Source organism: Portunus trituberculatus, chromosome 2 (genome assembly GCF_017591435.1).
Source record: "Portunus trituberculatus isolate SZX2019 chromosome 2, ASM1759143v1, whole genome shotgun sequence".
NCBI lineage: Eukaryota > Metazoa > Arthropoda > Malacostraca > Decapoda > Portunidae > Portunus > Portunus trituberculatus.
The window spans coordinates 12484311-12506984 of NC_059256.1; the positions used below are offsets into that span (position 1 = coordinate 12484311).

The 22674-nt window shown below is 37.5% G+C and overlaps 1 protein-coding gene across 3 annotated transcripts in view; it reads left to right on the forward strand.

Annotated features, from left to right (window-relative positions):
* The first annotated feature begins 11611 nt into the window (after nucleotides 1–11611).
* Nucleotides 11612–22674, forward strand: part of LOC123505991 (ankyrin-1-like) — a 42517-nt gene continuing 31454 nt past the window's right edge. For 2 of the 3 annotated variants that reach the window (XM_045257809.1, XM_045257801.1), the window contains exons 1-2: nucleotides 11612–11777; nucleotides 21062–21291. In XM_045257809.1, the coding sequence (XP_045113744.1) occupies nucleotides 21115–21291 (177 nt within the window). In that variant the 5' untranslated portion in view covers nucleotides 11612–11777; nucleotides 21062–21114. The remainder of the gene's footprint in view (nucleotides 11778–21061; nucleotides 21292–22674) is intronic. The other variant, XM_045257815.1, reaches the window with a different exon arrangement.

Consider the following 22674-nt stretch of genomic DNA (forward strand, 5'->3'; position numbering starts at 1 on the left):
GACCTCTGTTTCCAGCTTCCCTATGGAGTTGTCCTGGCAAGCTCTCTCGATCCTCTCCCGGGGTTTAGTGCCTATGAACACAATCCAAGGAGCGTTGTCCGTGTCTCCTTCCCTTTGATCTCTCGCCGCATAGACAATCAAGCCTGGATCTTCAGTCAGTACCGTAGAAATGGTGTTATCTCCAACTTAAACCGTGGAAGAGCTCGAATAATGTGGATTTCCAAGTAGAGACTCTTCACTGTAGTCAAGGAACAGCGTAGTTTGAGAATATGGTCTAATCGTTCACAAATCTCAAGGTAAAAATGTGTCTCCATATCCATTAGTATTCCGTGATTTTATACAGCTTCAGAAACTCATGTGGGGGGGTTAAAATGGTGAATACTTGTCCATTAATCTTGTGACCTCAAAAGACCTTCATTATATTAAAAAATTATATCTTCTAATCGTACAGAAAATTCAAGGCACGTCCCAGTACTGAAGGGGCTAAGAAAACTATCTAGCTGGTCTACAAACTACTCTTACATACCTCGAGACTGAGTGACTTGAATGAGAACCGTTTCATTGTGAGATAACAGCAAGAAACCAGACAAGAATGTTCTGAAGAGCTATACCAATGGGGCCGCCGTGGTACAGAGGAACCATGCGTGCTTTGGGGTTCGAATCCTGTCCACGGTCCGAGTGTAGGTTGGGCTTCCTCACTCGGGGCAATGAAAAGCCCAATGGATGTCTTTTGTCGCGATGTAAACACTAGTCTTCACCAGCTGACCGCTCTGCCTAGGACACTCAATTTGACCATCTAGGTGTGGTTATTAGTGGCACTCGCATTGCAGCCTCTATTGGGACAAACACTGGACGACGGGTGCCCTCTGTTGGGATGTAAACACTAGTCTTCACCAGCTGACCGCTCTGCCTAGGACACTCAATTTGACCATCTAGGCGTGGCTGTTAATGCCTGATTGCTAAGCTGGAAGGAAACCCACCAGTTACTCGCAGTGCTGCCTCGGTCGGTAGAAACACTAACTTCAGTTGACGACGAAGGCAAAATCTCTAACGGCGGGAGTTGTTAGGTCACTTCCAAAGAGAGGAAGAGAAAGGAGACACACTTTGAATGCCAAGGCGATGTTCAGGCGGTCCTCTGATGGCGTCAAGTCAACCAACAGCAAGGTAAACTCTCTCATAATGTGTCGAACTTGTGTCTTCCAGCAGCTAACCAGGCTGTCACCTCTGCCATGACCGTTGGTGGCCCTTGTTCCTGGAGGGAAGACAGTCGCCTCGTACTTCGAAAGGCCTCATAATAACCTTAGACATTTCTGCATTATTAACAGGAGAAACACTCTTTTGAAAGGCTCTAGTTGAAGTAATAAGGGTTTTTAAGAGTGTTTTTGTGGTTCTAGAGGCAGAGTGACAACATTTCTGCATTATTAACAGGAGAAACACTCTATTTAAAGGCTTTATTTGAAGTAATAAGGGTTTTAAGAGTGTTTTGTGGTTCTAGAGGCAGAGTGACAACATTTCTGCATTATTAACAGGAGAAACACTCTTTTGAAAGGCTCTAGTTGAAGTAATAAGGGTTTTAAGAGTGTTTTGTGGTTCTAGAGGCAGAGTGACAACATTTCTGCATTATTAACAGGAGAAACACTCTTTTGAAAGGCTCTAGTTGAAGTAATAAGGGTTTTAAGAGTGTTTTGTGGTTCTAGAGGCAGAGTGACAACATTTCTGCATTATTAACAGGAGAAACACTCTTTTGAAAGGCTCTAGTTGAAGTAATAAGGGTTTTAAGAGTGTTTTGTGGTTCTAGAGGCAGAGTGACAACATTTCTGCATTATTAACAGGAGAAACACTCTTTTGAAAGGCTCTAGTTGAAGTAATAAGGGTTTTAAGAGTGTTTTGTGGTTCTAGAGGCAGAGTGACAACATTTCTGCATTATTAACAGGAGAAACACTCTTTTGAAAGGCTCTAGTTGAAGTAATAAGGGTTTTTAAGAGTGTTTTGTGGTTCTAGAGGCAGAGTGACAACATTTCTGCATTATTAACAGGAGAAACACTCTTTTGAAAGGCTCTAGTTGAAGTAATAAGGGTTTTAAGAGTGTTTTTGTGGTTCTAGAGGCAGAGTGACAACATTTCTGCATTATTAACAGGAGAAACACTCTTTTGAAAGGCTGAAAGGCTCTAGTTGAAGTAATAAGGGTTTTAAGAGTGTTTTGTGGTTCTAGAGGCAGAGTGACAACATTTCTGCATTATTAACAGGAGAAACACTCTTTTGAAAGGCTCTAGTTGAAGTAATAAGGGTTTTAAGAGTGTTTTTGTGGTTCTAGAGGCAGAGTGACAACATTTCTGCATTATTAACAGGAGAAACACTCTTTTGAAAGGCTCTAGTTGAAGTAATAAGGGTTTTAAGAGTGTTTTGTGGTTCTAGAGGCAGAGTGACAACATTTCTGCATTATTAACAGGAGAAACACTCTTTGAAAGGCTCTAGTTGAAGTAATAAGGGTTTTAAGAGTGTTTTGTGGTTCTAAAGGCTCTAGTTGAAGTAATAAGGGTTTTAAGAGTGTTTTGTGGTTCTAGAGGCAGAGTGACAACATTTCTGCATTATTAACAGGAGAAACACTCTTTTGAAAGGCTGTAGTTGAAGTAATAAGGGTTTTAAGAGTGTTTTGTGGTTCTAGAGGCAGAGTGACAAAAGGCTCTAGTTGAAGTTCTGCATTATTAACAGGAGAAACACTCTTTTGAAAGGCTGTAGTTGAAGTAATAAGGGTTTTTAAGAGTGTTTTTGTGGTTCTAGAGGCAGAGTGACAACATTTCTGCATTATTAACAGGAGAAACACTCTTTTGAAAGGCTTTAGTTGAAGTAATAATTTTAAGACAGTTTGACATGTTTTGAGAGCATTTTAAGACAACTTGACATGTTTTGAGAGCATTTTAAATACGTTTGACATGTTTTAAGAGCATTTTATGAGAGTTTAACATGTTTTGTGGTTCACATTCTGAGGGCATTTTAAGGAGATGTTTTGGGACATTTTAAGACAGTTTGGCATGTTTTGAAGGCATTTTAAAACAGTTCGGCATGTTTTGAGAGCATTTTAAAAGAATTTGACATGTTTTGAGGGCATTTTAAGATTGTTTGACATGTTTTGAGACCAATTCAAGACAGATTGGCATGTTTTGAGAGCATTTTAAGACAATTTGACATGTTTTGAGGGCATTTTAAGTCAGTTCGACATGTTTTGAGAGCATTTTAAGACAGTTTGGCATGTTTTGAGGGCATTTTAAGACAATTTGACATGTTTTGAGAGCATTTTAAGATAGTTTGACATGTTTTGAGCATTTTAAGACAGTTTGACATGTTTTGAGAGCATTTTAAGACAGTTGGCATGTTTTGTGGGCATTTAAGACAGTTTGACATGTTTTGAGAGAATTTTAAGACAGTTTGACATGTTTTGAGAGCATTTTAAGACAATTTGACATGTTTTGAGGGCATTTTAAGACAGTTTGGCATGTTTAGTGGGCATTTCAAGACAGTTTGACATGTTTTGAGAGCATTTTAAGACAGTTTGACATGTTTTGAGGGCATTTTAAGACAGTTCAGCATGTTTTGAGAGCATTTTAAGACAGTTTGACATGTTTAAGAGCATTTTAATACAGTTTAACATATTATGAGAGAATTTTAAGACAATGTGACATGTTGTGAGGGCATTTTAAGACAGTTTGGCATGTTTTGTGGGCATTTTAAGACAGTTTACCATGTTTTGAGAGCATTTTAAGACAGTTTGACATGTTTTGAGGGCATTTTAAGATAGTTTGACATGTTTTGAGTGCATTTTAAGATAGTTCGAGATGTTTTGAGGTCATTTTAAGACAGTTTGCCATGTTTTTAGGGCATTTTAAGATAGTTTGGCATGTTTTGAGACCATTTTAAAACATTTTGACATGTTTTGAGTGCATTTAAAACAGTTTGACATGTTTTAAGGGCATTTTAAGACAGTTTGACATGTTTTGAGGGCATTTTAAGACAGTTTAACATGCTTTGAGGGCATTTTAAGACAGTTTGACATGTTTGAGGGCATTTTAAGACAGTTTGACATGTTTTGAGGGCATTTTAAGACAGTTTGGCATGTTTTAAGGGCATTTTAAGACAGTTTGACATGTTTTGAGAGCATATTAAGAGAATTTGACATGCTTTGAGGGCATTTTAAGACAGTTTGCCATGTTTTGAGGGCAATTTAAGACAACTTGACATGTTTTGAGGGCATTTTAAGACAGTTTGACATGTTTTGAGAGTATTTTAAGACAGTTTCACATATTTTGAGACCATTTAAGACCGTTTGACATGTTTTGAGACTATTTTAAGACAATTTGTCATGTTTTGAGACCATCTTAAGACAGTTTGACATGCTTTGAGGGCATTTTAAGATAGTTTGACATGTTTTGAGACCATTTTAAGACAGTTTGACATATTTTGAGGGCATTTTAAGGCAGTTTGACATGTTTTGAGGGCATTTTAAGAGAGTTTAACATGTTTTGAGACCATTTTAAGATAGTTTGACATGTTTTGAGAGCATTTTAAGACAGTTTGACATGTTTTAAGACCATTTTAAGACAATTTGACATGTTTTGAGGGCATTTTAATACAGTTTGACATGCTTTGAGGGCATTTTAAGACAGTTTGATATGTTTTGAGATCATTTTATGACAGTTTGACATATTTTGAAAACATTTTAAAACAGTTTAACATGTTTTGAGAGCATTTGAAGACAGTTTGACATATTTTGAGACCATTTTAAGACAATTTGACATGCTTTGAGGGCATTTTAAGACAGTTTGACATGTTTTGAGACCATCTTAAGACAGTTTGACATGCTTTGAGGGCATTTTAAGATAGTTTGACATGTTTTGAGACCATTTTAAGACAGTTTGACATATTTTGAGACCATCTTAAGACAGTTTGACATGCTTTGAGGGCATTTTAAGATAGTTTGACATGTTTTGAGACCATTTTAAGACAGTTTGACATATTTTGAGGGCATTTTAAGACAGTTTGACATGTTTTGAGGGCATTTTAAGACAGTTTGACATGTTTTGAGACCATTTTAAGACAGTTTGACATGTTTTGAGGGCATTTTAAGACAGTTTGACATGTTTTGAGGGCATTTTAAGACAGTTTGACATGTTTTGAGACCATTTTAAGACAGTTTGACATGTTTTGAGGGCATTTTAAGACAGTTTGACATGTTTTGAGGTCATTTTAAGACAGTTTGCCATGTTTTGAGGGCATTTTAAGACAGTTTGACATGTTTTGAGGGCATTTTAAGACAGTTTGACATGTTTTGAGGGCATTTTAAGACAGTTTGGCATGTTTTGAGGGCATTTTAAGACAGTTTGACATGTTTTGAGGGCATTTTAAGACAGTTTGTTTTGAGGGCATTTTAAGACAGTTTGACATGTTTTGAGGGCATTTTAAGACAGTTTGACATGTTTTGAGGGCATTTTAAGACAGTTTGACATGTTTTGAGGGCATTTAAGACAGTTTGACATGTTTTGAGGGCATTTTAAGACAGTTTGACATGTTTTGAGTTTTGGCATTTTAAGACAGTTTGACATGTTTTGAGGGCATTTTAAGACAGTTTGACATGTTTTGAGGCATTTTAAGACAGTTTGACATGTTTTGAGGGCATTTTAAGACAGTTTGACATGTTTTGAGGCATTTTAAGACAGTTTGACATGTTTTGAGGGCATTTTAAGACAGTTTGACATGTTTTGAGGCATTTTAAGACAGTTTGACATGTTTTGAGGCATTTTAAGACAGTTTGACATGTTTTGAGGGCATTTTAAGACAGTTTGACATGTTTTGAGGGCATTTTAAGACAGTTTGACATGTTTTGAGGGCATTTTAAGACAGTTTGACATGTTTTGAGGGCATTTTAAGACAGTTTGACATGTTTTGAGGGCATTTTAAGACAGTTTGACATGTTTTGAGGCATTTTAAGACAGTTTGACATGTTTTGAGGGCATTTTAAGACAGTTTGACATGTTTTGAGGGCATTTTAAGACAGTTTGACATGTTTTGAGGGCATTTTAAGACAGTTTGACATGTTTTGAGGTTTGACATTTTAAGACAGTTTGACATGTTTTGAGGGCATTTTAAGACAGTTTGACATGTTTTGAGGGCATTTAAGACAGTTTGACATGTTTTGAGGGCATTTTAAGACAGTTTGACATGTTTTGAGGGCATTTTAAGACAGTTTGACATGTTTTGAGGGCATTTTAAGACAGTTTGACATGTTTTGAGGACATTTTAAGACAGTTTGACATGTTTTGAGGGCATTTTAAGACAGTTTGACATGTTTTGAGGGCATTTTAAGACAGTTTGACATGTTTTGAGAGCATTTTAAGACAGTTTGACATGTTTTGAGGGCATTTTAAGACAGTTTGACATGTTTTGAGGGCATTTTAAGACAGTTTGACATGTTTTGAGGGCATTTTAAGACAGTTTGACATGTTTTGAGGGCATTTTAAGACAGTTTGACATGTTTTGAGGGCATTTTAAGACAGTTTGACATGTTTTGAGGGCATTTTAAGACAGTTTGACATGTTTTGAGGGCATTTTAAGACAGTTTGACATGTTTTGAGGGCATTTTAAGACAGTTTGACATGTTTTGAGGGCATTTAAGACAGTTTGACATGTTTTGAGGGCATTTTAAGACAGTTTGACATGTTTTGAGGGCATTTTAAGACAGTTTGACATGTTTTGAGGGCATTTTAAGACAGTTTGACATGTTTTGAGGGCATTTTAAGACAGTTTGACATGTTTTGAGGGCATTTTAAGACAGTTTGACATGTTTTGAGGGCATTTTAAGACAGTTTGACATGTTTTGAGGGCATTTTAAGACAGTTTGACATGTTTTGAGGGCATTTGAGACAGTTTGACATGTTTTGAGGGCATTTTAAGACAGTTTGACATGTTTTGAGGGTTTTTGAAGACAGTTTGACATGTTTTGAGGGCATTTTAAGACAGTTTGACATGTTTTGAGGGCATTTTAAGACAGTTTGACATGTTTTGAGGGCATTTTAAGACAATTTGACATGTTTTGAGGGCATTTTAAGACAGTTTGACATGTTTTGAGACCATTTTAAGACAGTTTGACATGTTTTGAGGGCATTTTAAGACAGTTTGACATGTTTTGAGGGCATTTTAAGACAGTTTGACATTTTTGAGGGTATTTTAAGACAGACATGTTTTTAGGGCATTTTAAGACAGTTTGACATGTTTTGAGGGCATTTTAAGACAGTTTGACATGTTTTGAGACCATTTTAAGACAATTTGACATGTTTGAGGGCATTTTAAGGCAGTTTGACATGTTTTGAGACCATTTTAAGACGGTTTGACATGTTTTGAGGGTATTTTAAGACAGTTTGACATGTTTTGAGACCATTTTAAGACAGTTTGACATGTTTTGAGGGCATTTTAAGACAGTTTGACATGTTTTGAGACCATTTTAAGACAATTTGACATGTTTTGAGGGCATTTTAAGACAGTTTGACATGTTTTGAGGGTATTTTAAGACAGTTTGGCATGTTTTGAGATCATTTTATGACAGTTTGACATGTTTTGAGACATTTTAAAACAGTTTAACATGTTTTGAGAGCATTTTAAGACAGTTTGACATGTTTTGAAAGCATTTTAAGACAGTTTGTCATGTTTTGAGAGCATTTTAAGACAGTTTGACATGTTTTGAGGGCATTTTAAGACAGTTTGACATGTTTTGAGACCATTTTAAGACAGTTTGACATATTTTCAGAATATTTTAAGACAGTTTGACATGTTTTGAGAGCATTTTAAGACAGTTTGACATGTTTTGAGGGCATTTTAAGACAGTTTGACATGTTTTGAGGACATTTTAAGACAGTTTGACATGTTTTAAGACCATTTTAAGACAGTTTGACATGTTCTGAAGGCATTTTAAGACAGTTTGACATGTTTTGAGACCATTTTAAGACAGTTTGACATGTTTTGAGGGCATTTTAAGACAAATTGACATGTTTTGAGAGCATTTTAAGACAGTTTGACATGTTTTGAGACCATTTTAAGACAGTTTGGCATGTTTTGAGAGCATTTTAAGACAGTTTGACATGCTTTGAGAGCATTTTAAGACAGTTTGACATGTTTTGAGAGCATTTTAAGACAGTTTGACATGTTTTGAGAGCATTTTAAGACAGTTTGACATGTTTTGAGACCATTTTAAGACGATTTGACATGTTTTGAGGGCATTTTAAGACAGTTTCACATATTTTGAGACCATTTAAGACCGTTTGACATGTTTTGAGACCATTTTAAGACAATTTGTCATGTTTTGAGACCATCTTAAGACAGTTTGACATGCTTTGAGGGCATTTTAAGATAGTTTGACATGTTTTGAGACCATTTTAAGACAGTTTGACATATTTTGAGGGCATTTTAAGGCAGTTTGACATGTTTTGAGAGCATTTTAAGACAGTTTGTCATGCTTTGAGAGCATTTTAAGACAGTTTGACATGCTTTGAGACTATTTTAAGACAATTTGTCATGTTTTGAGACCATCTTAAGACAGTTTAACATGTTTTGAGGGCATTTTAAGAGAGTCTGTCATATTTTGAGGCATTTTAAGACAGTTTGACACACTAGTTACAAGCAGGTTTATGGCTACAAGCTGCTAACATCAATACTGACACGAAATAATAATAATAATAATAATAATAATAATAATAATAATAATAATAGAATGAATACAAGGAAGAGATTGATATACAGAAGGCGAAGATTAGTGGTAGGCTACGCTGGTGCTGTCTGTACTCTGCCATGGTAGCCTATTGTTGCGCCCCACACACTCAAATATAGAGGGAAATATCAAGGTTTATTTATTTTTTATTAATTAGATGCATTTTTAAGAGTTTCTCCCTCAAATCAGCCAGAAATCTTGGTAATCTTTCGCTAGAACCACAAAAACACTCTTATAAGCGTGCATAGAGGCAATTAGACGCGTTTTTAAGACAGTTTCTCCCTCAAATAAGCTAAAAATCTTGGTATTCTTTCGCTAGAACCACAAAAACACTCTTATAAGCGTGCATAGAGGCAATTAGATGTATTTTGAAGAGTTTTTCCCTCAAATCAGCCAGAAATCTTGGTAATCTTTCGCTAGAACCACAAAAACACTCTTATAAGCGTGAATAGAGACAATTTGATGCATTTTCAAGACAGTTTCTCTCTCAAATCAGCCAGAAATCTTGTTAATCTTTCACTAGAACCACAAAAACACTCTTATAAGCGTGAATAGAGGCAATTAGACGCGTTTCCAAGACAGTTTTTCCCTCAAATAAGCCAGAAATCTTGGTAATCTATCGCTAGAACCACAAAAACACTCTTATAAGCGTGAATAGAGGTTTCCAAGACAGTTTCTCTCTCAAATCAGCCAGAAATCTTGTTAATCTTTCACTAGAACCACAAAAACACTCTTATAAGCGTGCATAGAGGCAATTAGACGCGTTTCCAAGACAGTTTTTCCCTCAAATAAGCCAGAAATCTTGGTAATCTATCGCTAGAACCACAAAAACACTCTTATAAGCGTGAATAAAGACAATTAGAAGCGTTTCCAAGACAGTTTCTCCCTCAAATCAGCCAGAAATCTTGTTAATCTTTCACTAGAACCACAAAAACACTCTTATAAGCGTGCATAGAGACAATTAGATGCGTTTTCAAGACAGTTTCTCCTTCAAATCAGCCAGAAATCTTGTTAATCTATCGCCAGAACCACAAAAACACTCTTATAAGCGTGAATAGAGGCAATTAGACGCGTTTTTAAGACAGTTTCTCCCTCAAATAAGCTAAAAATCTTGGTAATCTATCGCTAGAACCACAAAAACACTCTTATAAGCGTGAATAGAGACAATTTGACGCGTTTTTAAGACAGTTTCTTTCTCAAATCAGCCAGAAATCTTGTTAATCTATCACTAGAACCACAAAAACACTCTTATAAGCGTGAATAGAGACAATTAGATACATTTTTTAAGAGTTTCTCCCTCAAATAAGCTAAAAATCTTGGTAATCTTTCGCTAGAACCACAAAAACACTCTTATAAGCGTGAATAAAGACAATTAGACGCGTTTCCAAGACAGTTTTTCCCTCAAATAAGCCAGAAATCTTGGTAATCTTTCGCTAGAACCACAAAAACACTCTTATAAGCGTGAATAAAGACAATTAGAAGCATTTTAAAGACAGTTTTTCCCTCAAATCAGCCAGAAATCTTGGTAATCTATCACTAGAATCACAAAAACACTTTTATAAGCGTGAATAAAGATAATTAGAAGCATTTTTAAGACAGTTTTTCCCTCAAATCAGCCAGAAATCTTGGTAATCTATCGCTAGAACCACAAAAACACTCTTATAAGCGTGAATAGAGGCAATTAGACGCATTTTCAAGACAGTTTCTCCCTCAAATAAGCCAGAAATCTTGGTAATCTATCTCCAAAACCACAAAAACACTCTTATAAGCGTGAATAGAGGTTTCCAAGACAGTTTCTCTCTCAAATAAGCCAGAAATCTTGGTATTCTATCGCCAGAACCACAAAAACACTCTTATAAGCGTGAATAAAGACAATTAGAAGCGTTTCCAAGACAGTTTCTCCCTCAAATCAGCCAGAAATCTTGTTAATCTTTCACTAGAACCACAAAAACACTCTTATAAGCGTGCATAGAGACAATTAGATGCATTTTCAAGACAGTTTCTCCTTCAAATCAGCCAGAAATCTTGGTAATCTATCGCCAGAACCACAAAAACACTCTTATAAGCGTGCATAGAGGCAATTAGATGCATTTTCAAGACAGTTTCTCTCTCAAATAAGCCAAAAATCTTGGTAATTTATCGCTAGAACCACAAAAACACTCTTATAAGCGTGAATAGAGGTTTCCAAGACAGTTTCTCCCTCAAATAAGCCAGAAATCTTGGTAATCTATCCCCAGAACCACAAAAACACTCTTATAAGCGTGAATATCTTTAAGTATGGCCTTTGGAGAGCTTTGATGACAAGGGAGAGACAAAGAAGTATTTTATAATATTCTCCAGTTTACATTTTTTCTTTTAACTAATCTCTAAGTGTTTTTTCTTTATATTTTCTTTCTTCCTAGCTATTGATGCTACCTAATCTGTATATACTATGCCCCATAATGCATCTAGTTGCCCTCTGTGGCTTCCTAATGGTCTAAATGTGAAGATGAGAGCGAAATGGTCAAACACCGCCTTGTTGTCTTAATATCAGGAAAATTCTTTAAATAAACACCAAAACTCACAAATAAGACGTGGATAAGGTAGATGGATATTGAATTAACCCATAAACACCGTCAAAATCATAGTGGTGAATGAATATAAGGTTGAAAACTGACCCCAAATGAGATAACATATTTAAAACACAAAATATTTTAAATAAACACGAAAACTTACATTTAAAACACCAAAAAGATGTAGAAAAATTAGAGAAACACAAAAAAGTGATAAAAACTATGGTAGAATGGATAAAAACATCATAAAATACGAAAAATAACAGAACCGTCCTAGAAATGAGACCGGCCATTTTTACCCGCCATTTCTACCTCTCATAGTTGTTTTGGTGGCAAGACTAGCTTGGAGGAAATTTAGGCTCAGTTTTTAGGCCTACGAGAGGAAGAGGAGGAAGAAGAGGAGAGGAAGAGGAGGGGGGAAGAAGAGGGAAGGAGGAGAGATGGAGAGATAAGAAGAACAAGAGGTAGATAAGGTAATAATAATAGTAGTCGTAGTTGTGGTCGTAGTAGTGGTAAAGGTGGTGGTGGTGATGGTGGTGGTATTGTCGTAGTAGTAGTAGTAGTAGTAACAATAGTAGTAGTAATAATGGCAGTAGTAGTAATAGTAGTAGCAATAGTAGTAATAGTAGTAGCAGTAGTAGTAATAGTAGTAGCAGTAGTAGTAGTAGTAGTAGTAGTAGTAGTCGTAGTCGTAATATTAACCTAACTAACCTTAACCATCTTAAGTGAGGAACAAACTTGCCTCTATTCACGCTTATAAGAGTGTTTTTGTGGACCTAGTGAAAGATTAACAAGATTTCTGGCTTATTTGAGAGAGAAACTGTCTTTAAAACGCTTCTAATTGCCTTTATGCACGCTTATAAGAGTGTTTTTGTGGTTCTAGTGAAAGATTAACAAGATTTCTGGCTTATTTGAGGGAGAAACTGTCTTTAAAACCCTTGAATGAAAGATTATCAAGATATCTGGCTTATTTGAGGGAGAAACTGTCTTTAAAATGCTTCTAATTGCCTCTATGCACGCTTATAAGAGTGTTTTTGTGGTTCTAGTGAAAGATTAACAAGATATCTGGCTTATTTGAGGGAGAAACTGTCTTTAAAACCCTTGAATGAAAGATTATCAAGATATCTGGCTTATTTGAGGGAGAAACTGTCTTTAAAATGCTTCTAATTGCCTCTATGCACGCTTATAAGAGTGTTTTTGTGGTTTTGGAGATAGATTAACAAGATTTCTGGCTGATTTGAGGGAGAAACTGTCTTTAAAACCCTTGAAAATGCATCTAATTGTCTCTATGCACGCTTATAAGAGTGTTTTTGTGGTTTTGGAGATAGATTAACAAGATTTCTGGCTGATTTGAGGGAGAAACTGTCTTTAAAAAGCATCTAATTGCCTTTATGCACGCTTATAAGAGTGTTTTTGTGGTTTTGGCGATAGATTAACAAGATTTCTGGCTGATTTGAGGGAGAAACTGTCTTAAAAATGCATCTAATTGCCTCTATGCACGCTTATAAGAGTGTTTTTGTGGTTTTGGAGATAGATTAACAAGATTTCTGGCTGATTTGAGGGAAAAACTGTCTTTAAAACCCTTGAAAATGCATCTAATTGTCTCTATGCACGCTTATAAGAGTGTTTTTGTGGTTCTAGTGAAAGATTATCAAGATATCTGGCTTATTTGAGGGAGAAACTGTCTTTAAAAAGCTTCTAATTGCCTTTATGCACGCTTATAAGAGTGTTTTTGTGGTTCTAGTGAAAGATTATCAAGATTTCTGGCTTATTTGAGGGAGAAACTGTCTTTAAAACCCTTGAAAATGCATCTAATTATCTCTATGCACGCTTATAAGAGTGTTTTTGTGGTTCTAGTGAAAGATTAACAAGATTTCTGGCTTATTTGAGAGAGAAACTGTCTTTAAAAAGCTTCTAATTGCCTTTATGCACGCTTATAAGAGTGTTTTTGTGGTTTTGGAGATAGATTAACAAGATTTCTGGCTTATTTGAGAGAAAACTGTCTTTAAAACCCTTGAAAATGCATCTAATTGTCTCTATGCACGCTTATAAGAGTGTTTTTGTGGTTCTAGTGAAAGATTAACAAGATTTCTGGCTGATTTGAGAGAGAAACTGTCTTTAAAACCCTTGAAAATGCATCTAATTGTTTCTATGCACGCTTATAAGAGTGTTTTTGTGGTTTTGGAGATAGATTAACAAGATTTCTGGCTTATTTGACGGAGAAACTGTCTTTAAAACCCTTGAAAATGCATCTAATTGTCTCTATGCACGCTTATAAGAGTGTTTTTGTGGTTCTAGTGAAAGATTAACAAGATTTCTGGCTGATTTGAGGAAGAAACTGTCTTTAAAAAGCTTCTAATTGCCTTTATGCACGCTTATAAGAGTGTTTTTGTGGTTTTGGAGATAGATTAACAAGATTTCTGGCTTATTTGAGAGAGAAACTGTCTTAAAAATGCATCTAATTGCCTCTATGCACGCTTATAAGAGTGTTTTTGTGGTTCTAGTGAAAGATTATCAAGATTTCTGGCTTATTTGAGAGAGAAACTGTCTTGGAAATGCATCTAATTGTCTCTATGCACGCTTATAAGAGTGTTTTTGTGGTTCTAGTGAAAGATTAACAAGATTTCTGGCTGATTTGAGGGAGAAATTGTCTTTAAAACCCTTGAAAATGCATCTAATTGTCTCTATGCACGCCTATAAGAGAGTTTTTGTGGTTCTAGTGAAAGATTACCAAGATTTCTGGCTGATTTGAGAGAGATAGTGTCTTAAAAATGCATCTAATTGTCTCTATGCACGCTTATAAGAGTGTTTTTGTGGTTTTGGAGATAGATTAACAAGATTTCTGGCTTATTTGAGAGAGAAACTGTCTTTAAAACGCTTCTAATTGTCTCTATGCACGCTTATAAGAGTGTTTTTGTGGTTCTGGCGATAGATTACCAAGATTTCTGGCTGATTTGAGAGAGAAACTGTCTTTAAAAAGCTTCTAATTGCCTTTATGCACGCTTATAAGAGTGTTTTTGTGGTTCTAGTGAAAGATTACCAAGATTTCTGGCTGATTTGAGAGAGAAACTGTCTTTAAAACCCTTGAAAATGCATCTAATTGTCTCTATGCACGCTTATAAGAGTGTTTTTGTGGTTCTAGTGATACATTATCAAGATTTCTGGCTTATTTGAGGGAGAAACTGTCTTTAAAAAGCTTCTAATTGCCTTTATGCACGCTTATAAGAGTGTTACCCTTTCTAGAGAATATTCGGTCACATTTATGAATATTTCTCATCTCTGTTGCCTTGTCGTCGTAAACCTGCCTGTTCAATTTTCTCGGAAACTGCGAAATTTTAAGGGTGTTTGGGGTGTTTTGAGGTGTTTTTGGGGTGGTTTGGGGTGTTTTGGGGTGTTTTGGTGTGGTTTTGGAGTGTTTTGTGTGATTTTGTGGTGTTTTGGGGTGTTTTGGTGTGTTTTGTGGTGTTTTGAGTGATTTTGAGTGTTTTGTGGTGTTTGGTGTGTGTGTGTTTTGTGTTTGTGGTGTTTTGGTGTTTTGTGGTGTTTTGTGTGTTTTGAGTGTGTTGTTGTGGGTGTTGTTGTGGTGTGGTGTGTGTGTTTTGTGTGTTTTGGGTGTGTGTGATTTTGTGGTGTTTTGGGTGTTTGGTGTTTTGTGGTGTTTTTGGGGTGTTTGTGTGTTTGATTTTGTGTGTTTTGGGGTGTTTTGGTGTTTTGAGTGATTTTGGTGTGTTTTGTGTGTTTTGGTGTGTTTTGGGTGTTTTGAGGTGTTTTGTGTGTTTTAGAGTGTTTTGAGTGTTTTGGGGTGTTTTGTGGTGTTTTTATAGTGTTTGTGTGTTTTTGGGATGTTTTGAGTGTTTTTTGGGGTGTTTTAGTGTGTATTGTGGTAGTGGTAGTGGTGGTAGTAGTAATAGTAATAGTAGTAGTAATAGTAGTGGTGGTGGTGGTAGAAATACAAAGAAATACAAAGGAAATCCAAACAGCAACAGACCTCTTGGCCCTTTGGAGGCTGCTCGGCAACTACGTACTTGTAACTGGCCGCAGATAAGTGAGACGGGACAGTACAGGTGAAGGCTCCTCCCCACCCACCCACCCACACACCCACACACACCACACACTCATGAACCGTTTGGAAAGCAAAAAAGAATTGGCATTTTAATGATTGGGACAAGACGAGAGCTTTTGGGGGGGGTTAGGTTAGGTTAGGTTAGGTTAGGAAAGGTGTTTTGTTGTGATTTTGTGGTGTTTTGTGGTGTTTTGTGGTGTTTTGTGGTGTTTTGTGTGGGGGTGTTTTGTGTTTTGTGTGATTTTGGGTGTGTTTTTTGTGGTGTTTTGTGTGTTTTTAGTGTGTGTTTGAGTGTGTTTTGAGTGTTTTGGGTGTGTGTTGAGTGTGTTTTGAGTGTGTTTGTGTTTTGTGTGTTTTGAGTGTGTTTGGTGTGTGTTTTGTGGTGATTTTGGGGTGTTTTGTGATGTTTTGTGTGTTTTTGGTGTGATTTGTGGTGTTTTGGTGTGTTTTGAGTGATTTTGGGGTGTTTTGCGTGTTTTGGGGTGTGTTTTGGTGTGTTTTGTGGTGTTTGATTGTGTTTGGGTGTGTTTTGAGTGTGTTTTGGGTGTGTTTTGGGTGTAACTGAAGAGAGTGAAAGAAAATATCACTCTAATCAGTACACAGCCTCGGACAAACACACTTAAACTTAAAACTTTCTAAAACACACTTAAACTTTCTCTCTCTCGGACAAACACACTTAAGCTTTCTCCTTGGGTCTAGTCACACCATGCGGAGGAATAGGGGGGGAGGGGGTGGATGTACCGTGATGGGGTGACGGTCCTCCCCCTTCACTTCACCCTACACTGTCACCCTATTAATAATCTCACGGATTTCGGAAACTACGGACAATTTCTGTTATCCGGTTATGATTTACGGACGAATATTAAAATGCGCGATTCTCCGTTCCCGGCAAATTATTGTTTGATAGGTGGCGTACATTTTAGACATTTTTTTTACGGACTTTTGCGAATAACGGACTTTTGCACGCATTTGTCCGTTGTCTCGAGGGTCGACCGTATTCATCAATTTCCCTTTTGAATGATACCATGGAAGTACTGTTTACGATTTCTGACAATCCTGTTCAAGAATTAATGCTTTTCCTCGTCGCCTTATTAATAATCTCACGGATTTTGGAAACTATGGACAATTTCTGGAATCCGGTTTAATCTACGGACGAGTATTAAAATCCGCGTCGTGAGCTGCTGGCCACAATAATTTATCTTCGGTCTCTGTGTACATTTTAGACATTTTTTTTACGGACTTTTGCGAATAACGGACTTTTGCACGCATTTGTCCGTTGTGTGTTTTTAAATTATTCTACGTAATACTGGAGGTCCTTCCGCCACCTACACGTTTCCTGATCTACAGAGACAAGCTTTATCAAGACTGACGGTTGACGGCTGACGGCATTTTTCAGACGACCAGCTCTCAAGTGGACCTATTTCGTAATATTTCAGTTTTTTTCACCGTCTTCCCTACGTAAAAAAAATAATGAATTAGGCTCCCCATCCTGGCTCCTCCCACTGCATTTAGCTGTAGACTGTGAAATAATCTGTGTTTTATATAAGTCACTCTACGTTTCCACACTCGACGTCTTCCTGTTGGCAGTCTTCAACCAGTCAACCCTCGGCTATCGCGTTTTCGTCTATCGCGCACTCATAAAAACCTGCTAAAATCTCGTAATCGCGACGTTAGATGCCTACTATCGCGCGCAGCCATGACGTAATTAAATATCCGAACGCTCATTGGCCACAACCTCGGCTATCGCGTTTTCGGTTATCGCGCACTCATAAAAACCTGTTAAAATCTCGTAATCGCGGCCCCAGATGCCTACTATCGCGCGCAGCCGTGACGTAATGGAATATCTGAGCGCTCATTGGCCACAACCTCGGCTATCGCGTTTTCGGCTATCGCGCACTCATAAAAACCTGTTAAAATCTCGTAATCGCGACGTTAGATGCCTACTATCGCGCGCAGCCGTGACGTAATGGAATATCTGAGCGCTCATTGGCTACAACCGCCTTCCAGCCAAGATAAATTCGGCTATCGCGGTTGATACTTCGGAAAAATATTACGATTTCAGCTAATTTGTGTTATTGGCACCACACACCTATAAAAACCTGCTAAGATCTCATAATCGCGACGTCAGATGCCTACTATCGCTGACCACCACACCTTTGTCACTCTACTTTCTCACACTTCCCTTCCACCTACCACAATCACACTCATACCCAAGGAGGAACAACTATTCAGCTATCACCACACCAAATTTGAGCCACCTACCACCATCCAAACTACCACAATTCATAACTTTTCTAAGGCTAACCACACAGCTATCACCACACAAATTTTCAGCCACCTACCACCATCCAAACTACCACAATTCATAACTTTTCTAAGGCTAACCACACAGTGACACTCAAATTATTATGAGTGTCACCCTAGTTTCTCACTCCATTTCTCACACTTCCCCTCCACCTACCACAATCACACTCACACCCAAGAAGGAACAACCATTCAGCTACCACCACACCAAATTTGAGCCACCTACCACCATCCAAACTACCACAATTCATAACTTTTCTAAGGCTAACCACACAGTGACACTCAAATTATTATGAGCGTCACCCTAGTTTCTCACTCCATTTCTCACACTTCCCTTCCACCTACCACAATCACACTCATACCCAAGGAGGAACAACTATTCAGCTACCACCACACAAATTTTCAGCCACCTACCACCATCCGAACTACCACAATTCTTAAATTTTCTAAAACCAATGAAAACCTACTGACGTTGTGGGATATCCGAACGCTTATTGGTCAAAATCGCGTTCACGTGATGATATTTTAACCAGAATTTCACGATAACCGAAAATTAAGTGTGTTTTTCATAATTTTCTTCTTATTAGCTCCGATTGAGAGCGACGAACTTCATTTGTACCAGTCTGTGCGTCACTGTGGCTTCTGAGAGTGAGTATATACACACGAGGCTTTACAGGTCTACGAAATTCTTCCAAGTGGCCTCGGATAATTGACTCCTTTACAAATATAGTCTCCTGTGTTTCCCCATTGAAAGTTGAAGGCGGAGTGGACGGAAGAACTAATGGACATTGTTATTAGCGCCACAAATGTAAATTCTAATCGTAATATCTCTCAATTTCACTATTTTTAATTATTCTACAGTCCGCAGGTGGCAATGAATGACAGTTTCCCTATGCAAGCCTCGTGTTTCCCTCTCCCACAGCTTCATGGAGGCAAGAGCAGCTGTCACACGTTCTGGAAAAATAGTCTTAATATCCCTGTTTTATAAATCCAAACGCATTATTGATATTTTGTTTAAATCAGCAAAAAAACGCATTTGGATACACCAGAGTGAAAGTACGTATGCGATTAGTGGCCGAGGGACATTGGGGGGGCTAATCTGGTCCTTAGGGGGGGCAGTCCGCACCTTGAAAAACCCCGCTAACTCTCTGCGGCTTCGGAAAATTGTTTGAGCGGATAAACAGTTTTTAAGGGTGTTTTTGTAGTTCTCGTGATAAATTAACGAGATTATGAATTTAGCTTTGGGGTTCGGAGTTTGTGGGTCTTCCAGTGCACAGGTCCATGGTCCAGGTGTAGGTTGGGGCCTTGAGATAGGAGATAGTCTACACGGTATCCCTATTTAGCCTGTAAGTTACTATCAAATGTCCAAAATGTGGAATTCTGTGTAGTAGTAGTAGTAGTAGTAGTAGTAGTAGTAGTAGTAGTAGTCAACATGTTTCGTGTAGTGTGTGTGAACTCTATGCTATGATAGGTGAGATAACAGGTAGTAGTAGTAATAGTAGTAGTAGTAGTAGTAGTAGTTGTATTATTATTATTATTATTACTTAAAAACTTTGTACACAGCTGCTGGGACTTTTCTCTCTCTCTCTCTCTCTCTCTCTCTCTCTCTCTCTCTCTCTCTCTCTCTCTCTCTCTCTCTCTCTCTCTCTCTCGACATCTTCATACTCTTAAAAAGTTCTATAAATTCCACAAAACTTTCTTAAACATTCCGTCATCCAGTTTTCAAGACAGTTTTTCCCTCAAATAAGCCAGAAATCTTGGTAATCTTTCGCCAGAACCACAAAAACACTCTTATAAGCGTGCATAGAGGCAAGTAGACGCATTTCCAAGACTGTTTCTCTCTCAAATCAGCCAGAAATCTTGGTAATCTTTGGCCAGAACCACAAAAACACTCTTATAAGCGTGCATAGAGGCAATTAGATGCATTTTGAAGACAGTTTCTCTCTCAAATCAGCCAGAAATCTTGGTAATCTTTCGCCAGAACCACAAAAACACTCTTATAAGCGTGCATAGAGGCAAGTAGACGCATTTCCAAGACAGTTTCTCCTTCAAATCAGCCAGAAATCTTGGTAATCTTTCGCCAGAACCACAAAAACACACTTATAAGCGTGCATAGAGGCAAGTAGATGCATTTTGAAGACAGTTTCTCTCTCAAATCAGCCAGAAATCTTGGTAATCTTTCGTCAAAACCACAAAAACACTCTTATAAGCGTGCATAGAGGCAATTAGATGCATTTTGAAGACAGTTTCTCTCTCAAATCAGCCAGAAATCTTGGTAATCTTTCACTAGAACCACAAAAACACTCTTATAAGCGTGCATAGAGGCAAGTAGATGCATTTCCAAGACAGTTTCTCCTTCAAATCAGCCAGAAATCTTGGTAATCTTTCGCCAGAACCACAAAAACACTCTTATAAGCGTGCATAGAGGCAAGTAGATGCATTTTGAAGACAGTTTCTCTCTCAAATCAGCCAGAAATCTTTGTAATCTTTCGTCAAAACCACAAAAACACTCTTATAAGCGTGCATAGAGGCAAGTAGACGCATTTCCAAGACAGTTTCTCCTTCAAATCAGCCAGAAATCTTGGTAATCTTTCACTAGAACCACAAAAACACTCTTATAAGCGTGCATAGAGGCAAGTAGACGCATTTCCAAGACAGTTTCTCCTTCAAATCAGCCAGAAATCTTGGTAATCTTTCGCTAGAACCACAAAAACACTCTTATAAGCGTGCATAGAGGCAATTAGATGCATTTTCAAGACAGTTTCTCTCTCAAATCAGCCAGAAATCTTGGTAATCTTTCGCCAGAACCACAAAAACACTCTTATAAGCGTGCATAGAGGCAAGTAGATGCATTTTGAAGACAGTTTCTCTCTCAAATCAGCCAGAAATCTTTGTAATCTTTCACTAGAACCACAAAAACACTCTTATAAGCGTGCATAGAGGCAAGTAGATGCATTTTGAAGACAGTTTCTCTCTCAAATCAGCCAGAAATCTTGGTAATCTTTCACTAGAACCACAAAAACACTCTTAAAAATGCTTTAATTTGTCACCACAACAAATTTTTCAAGGTCGAGCTTTCTGGAAATTTGAAAGTTGAAATGTTTTTGAGATATTTGTGATTTGAGGTGAAGGTTTAGGCCTATTGGGGGAGGCCTCTTATAAAAATAGGCTGAAAATTTGATCCCATGTGTGAGAGAGAGAGAGAGAGAGAGAGAGAGAGAGAGAGAGAGTGGTCGTAACTGGAAAGAAATATTGATTTATGACGGATTGTATTGCTGTCTCTCTCTCTCTCTCTCTCTCTCTCTCTCTCTCTCTCTCTCTCTCTCCCTCTCTCCCTCCCTCTCCCCCTTACCTAACCTAACCTAACCTAACACTCTTTACGCATTTCAGGAAGAAGAAGAAGAAGATTGACAGGAGAATTTGACCCCAGAAATTGAATCACAATGGGATCTGTCCTGTCGTCCTTTTTCCAGTCCGGCTCAGCGCTCCTAACTGCCCACAACCACAGAATAGTCAGCGATAGTACCAAAAGAACCATCCGGGCAGTGTTCGAGGCGATCCAGACCAACCCAAGAGTCACCGTTCAAGGCATAGAGTCTCTCCTTGTTGCAATTCCAAGGGTGAGAAAAAATTGTCGTAGTGTTGATGTTTTTTTGTTTTTTTTCTATGATCGGGTGGTTTTGGGGACTTGGGATTTTGAGGGTTGTTAGAGGGATGGTTTGCCTACTTTCACACTAATTTTTGAGTTTTTGCTGATAATAGTTTAGCCAGAATAGTCACTTAAAGATGGTATATTTGTTGCTATTCTGAGGGTAAAAAAAATTGTTGTGTTCTAACGTTTTTTAATTTTTTTCTTGGATCGAGTGGAGTTAGAGATTTGGGGTTTTGAGGGTTGTTAGAGGGATGGTTTGCTTACTTTCACACCAATTTTTGAGTTTCTATTGGCTGTGGTTTAGTCAGAATAGTCTCTTTTGTATCAAGTAGGAGAAAAAAATATCTGGGAAAGAAAAATGTTGAGATGTTTTGATGTTTTTGCTGATTTTGTTGGATCGAGTGGTGTTGGAGACTTGGGATTTTGAGGGTTGTTAGAGGGATGGTTTGCCTACTTTCACACCAATTTTTGAGTTTTTGCTGATAATAGTTTAGCCAGAATAGTCACTTAAAGATGGTATGCTTGTTGCTATTCTGAGGGTAAAAAAAATTGTCGTGTTCTGACGTTTTTTAATTTTTTTCTTGGATGGAGTGGAGTTAGAGATTTGGGGTTTTGAGGGTTGTTAGAGGGATAGTTTGCCTACTTTCACACCAATTTTTGAGTTTCTATTCGCTGTGGTTTAGTCAGAATAGTCTCTTTTGTATCAAGTAGGAAAAAGAAATATCTGGGAAAGAAAAATGTTGAGATGTTTTGATGTTTTTGCTGATTTTGTTGGATCGAGTGGTGTTGGAGACTTGGGATTTTGAGGGTTGTTAGAGGGATAGTTTGCCTACTTTCACACTAATTTTTGAGTTTTTGCTGATAATAGTTTAGCCAGAATAGTCACTTAAAGATGGTATGCTTGTTGCCATTTCCAGGGTGAGGAAAAATTGTCGTAGTGTTGATGTTTTTTTGTTTTTTTTTCTATGATCGGGTGGTTTTGGGGACTTGGGATTTTGAGGGTTGTTAGAGGGATGGTTTGCCTACTTTCACACCAATTTTTGAGTTTTTGCTGATAATAGTTTAGCCAGAATAGTCATTTAAAGATGGTATGCTTGTTGCTATTCTCAAGGTAAAAAAAATTGTTGTGTTCTGACGTTTTTTAATTTTTTTCTTGGATGGAGTGGAGTTAGAGATTTGGGGTTTTGAGGGTTGTTAGAGGAATGGTTTGCCTACTTTCACACCAATTTTTGAGTTTCTATTGGCTGTGGTTTAGTCAGAATAGTCTCTTTTGTATCAAGTAGGAAAAAGAAATATCTGGGAAAGAAAAATGTTGAGATGTTTTGATGTTTTTGCTGATTTTGTTGGATCG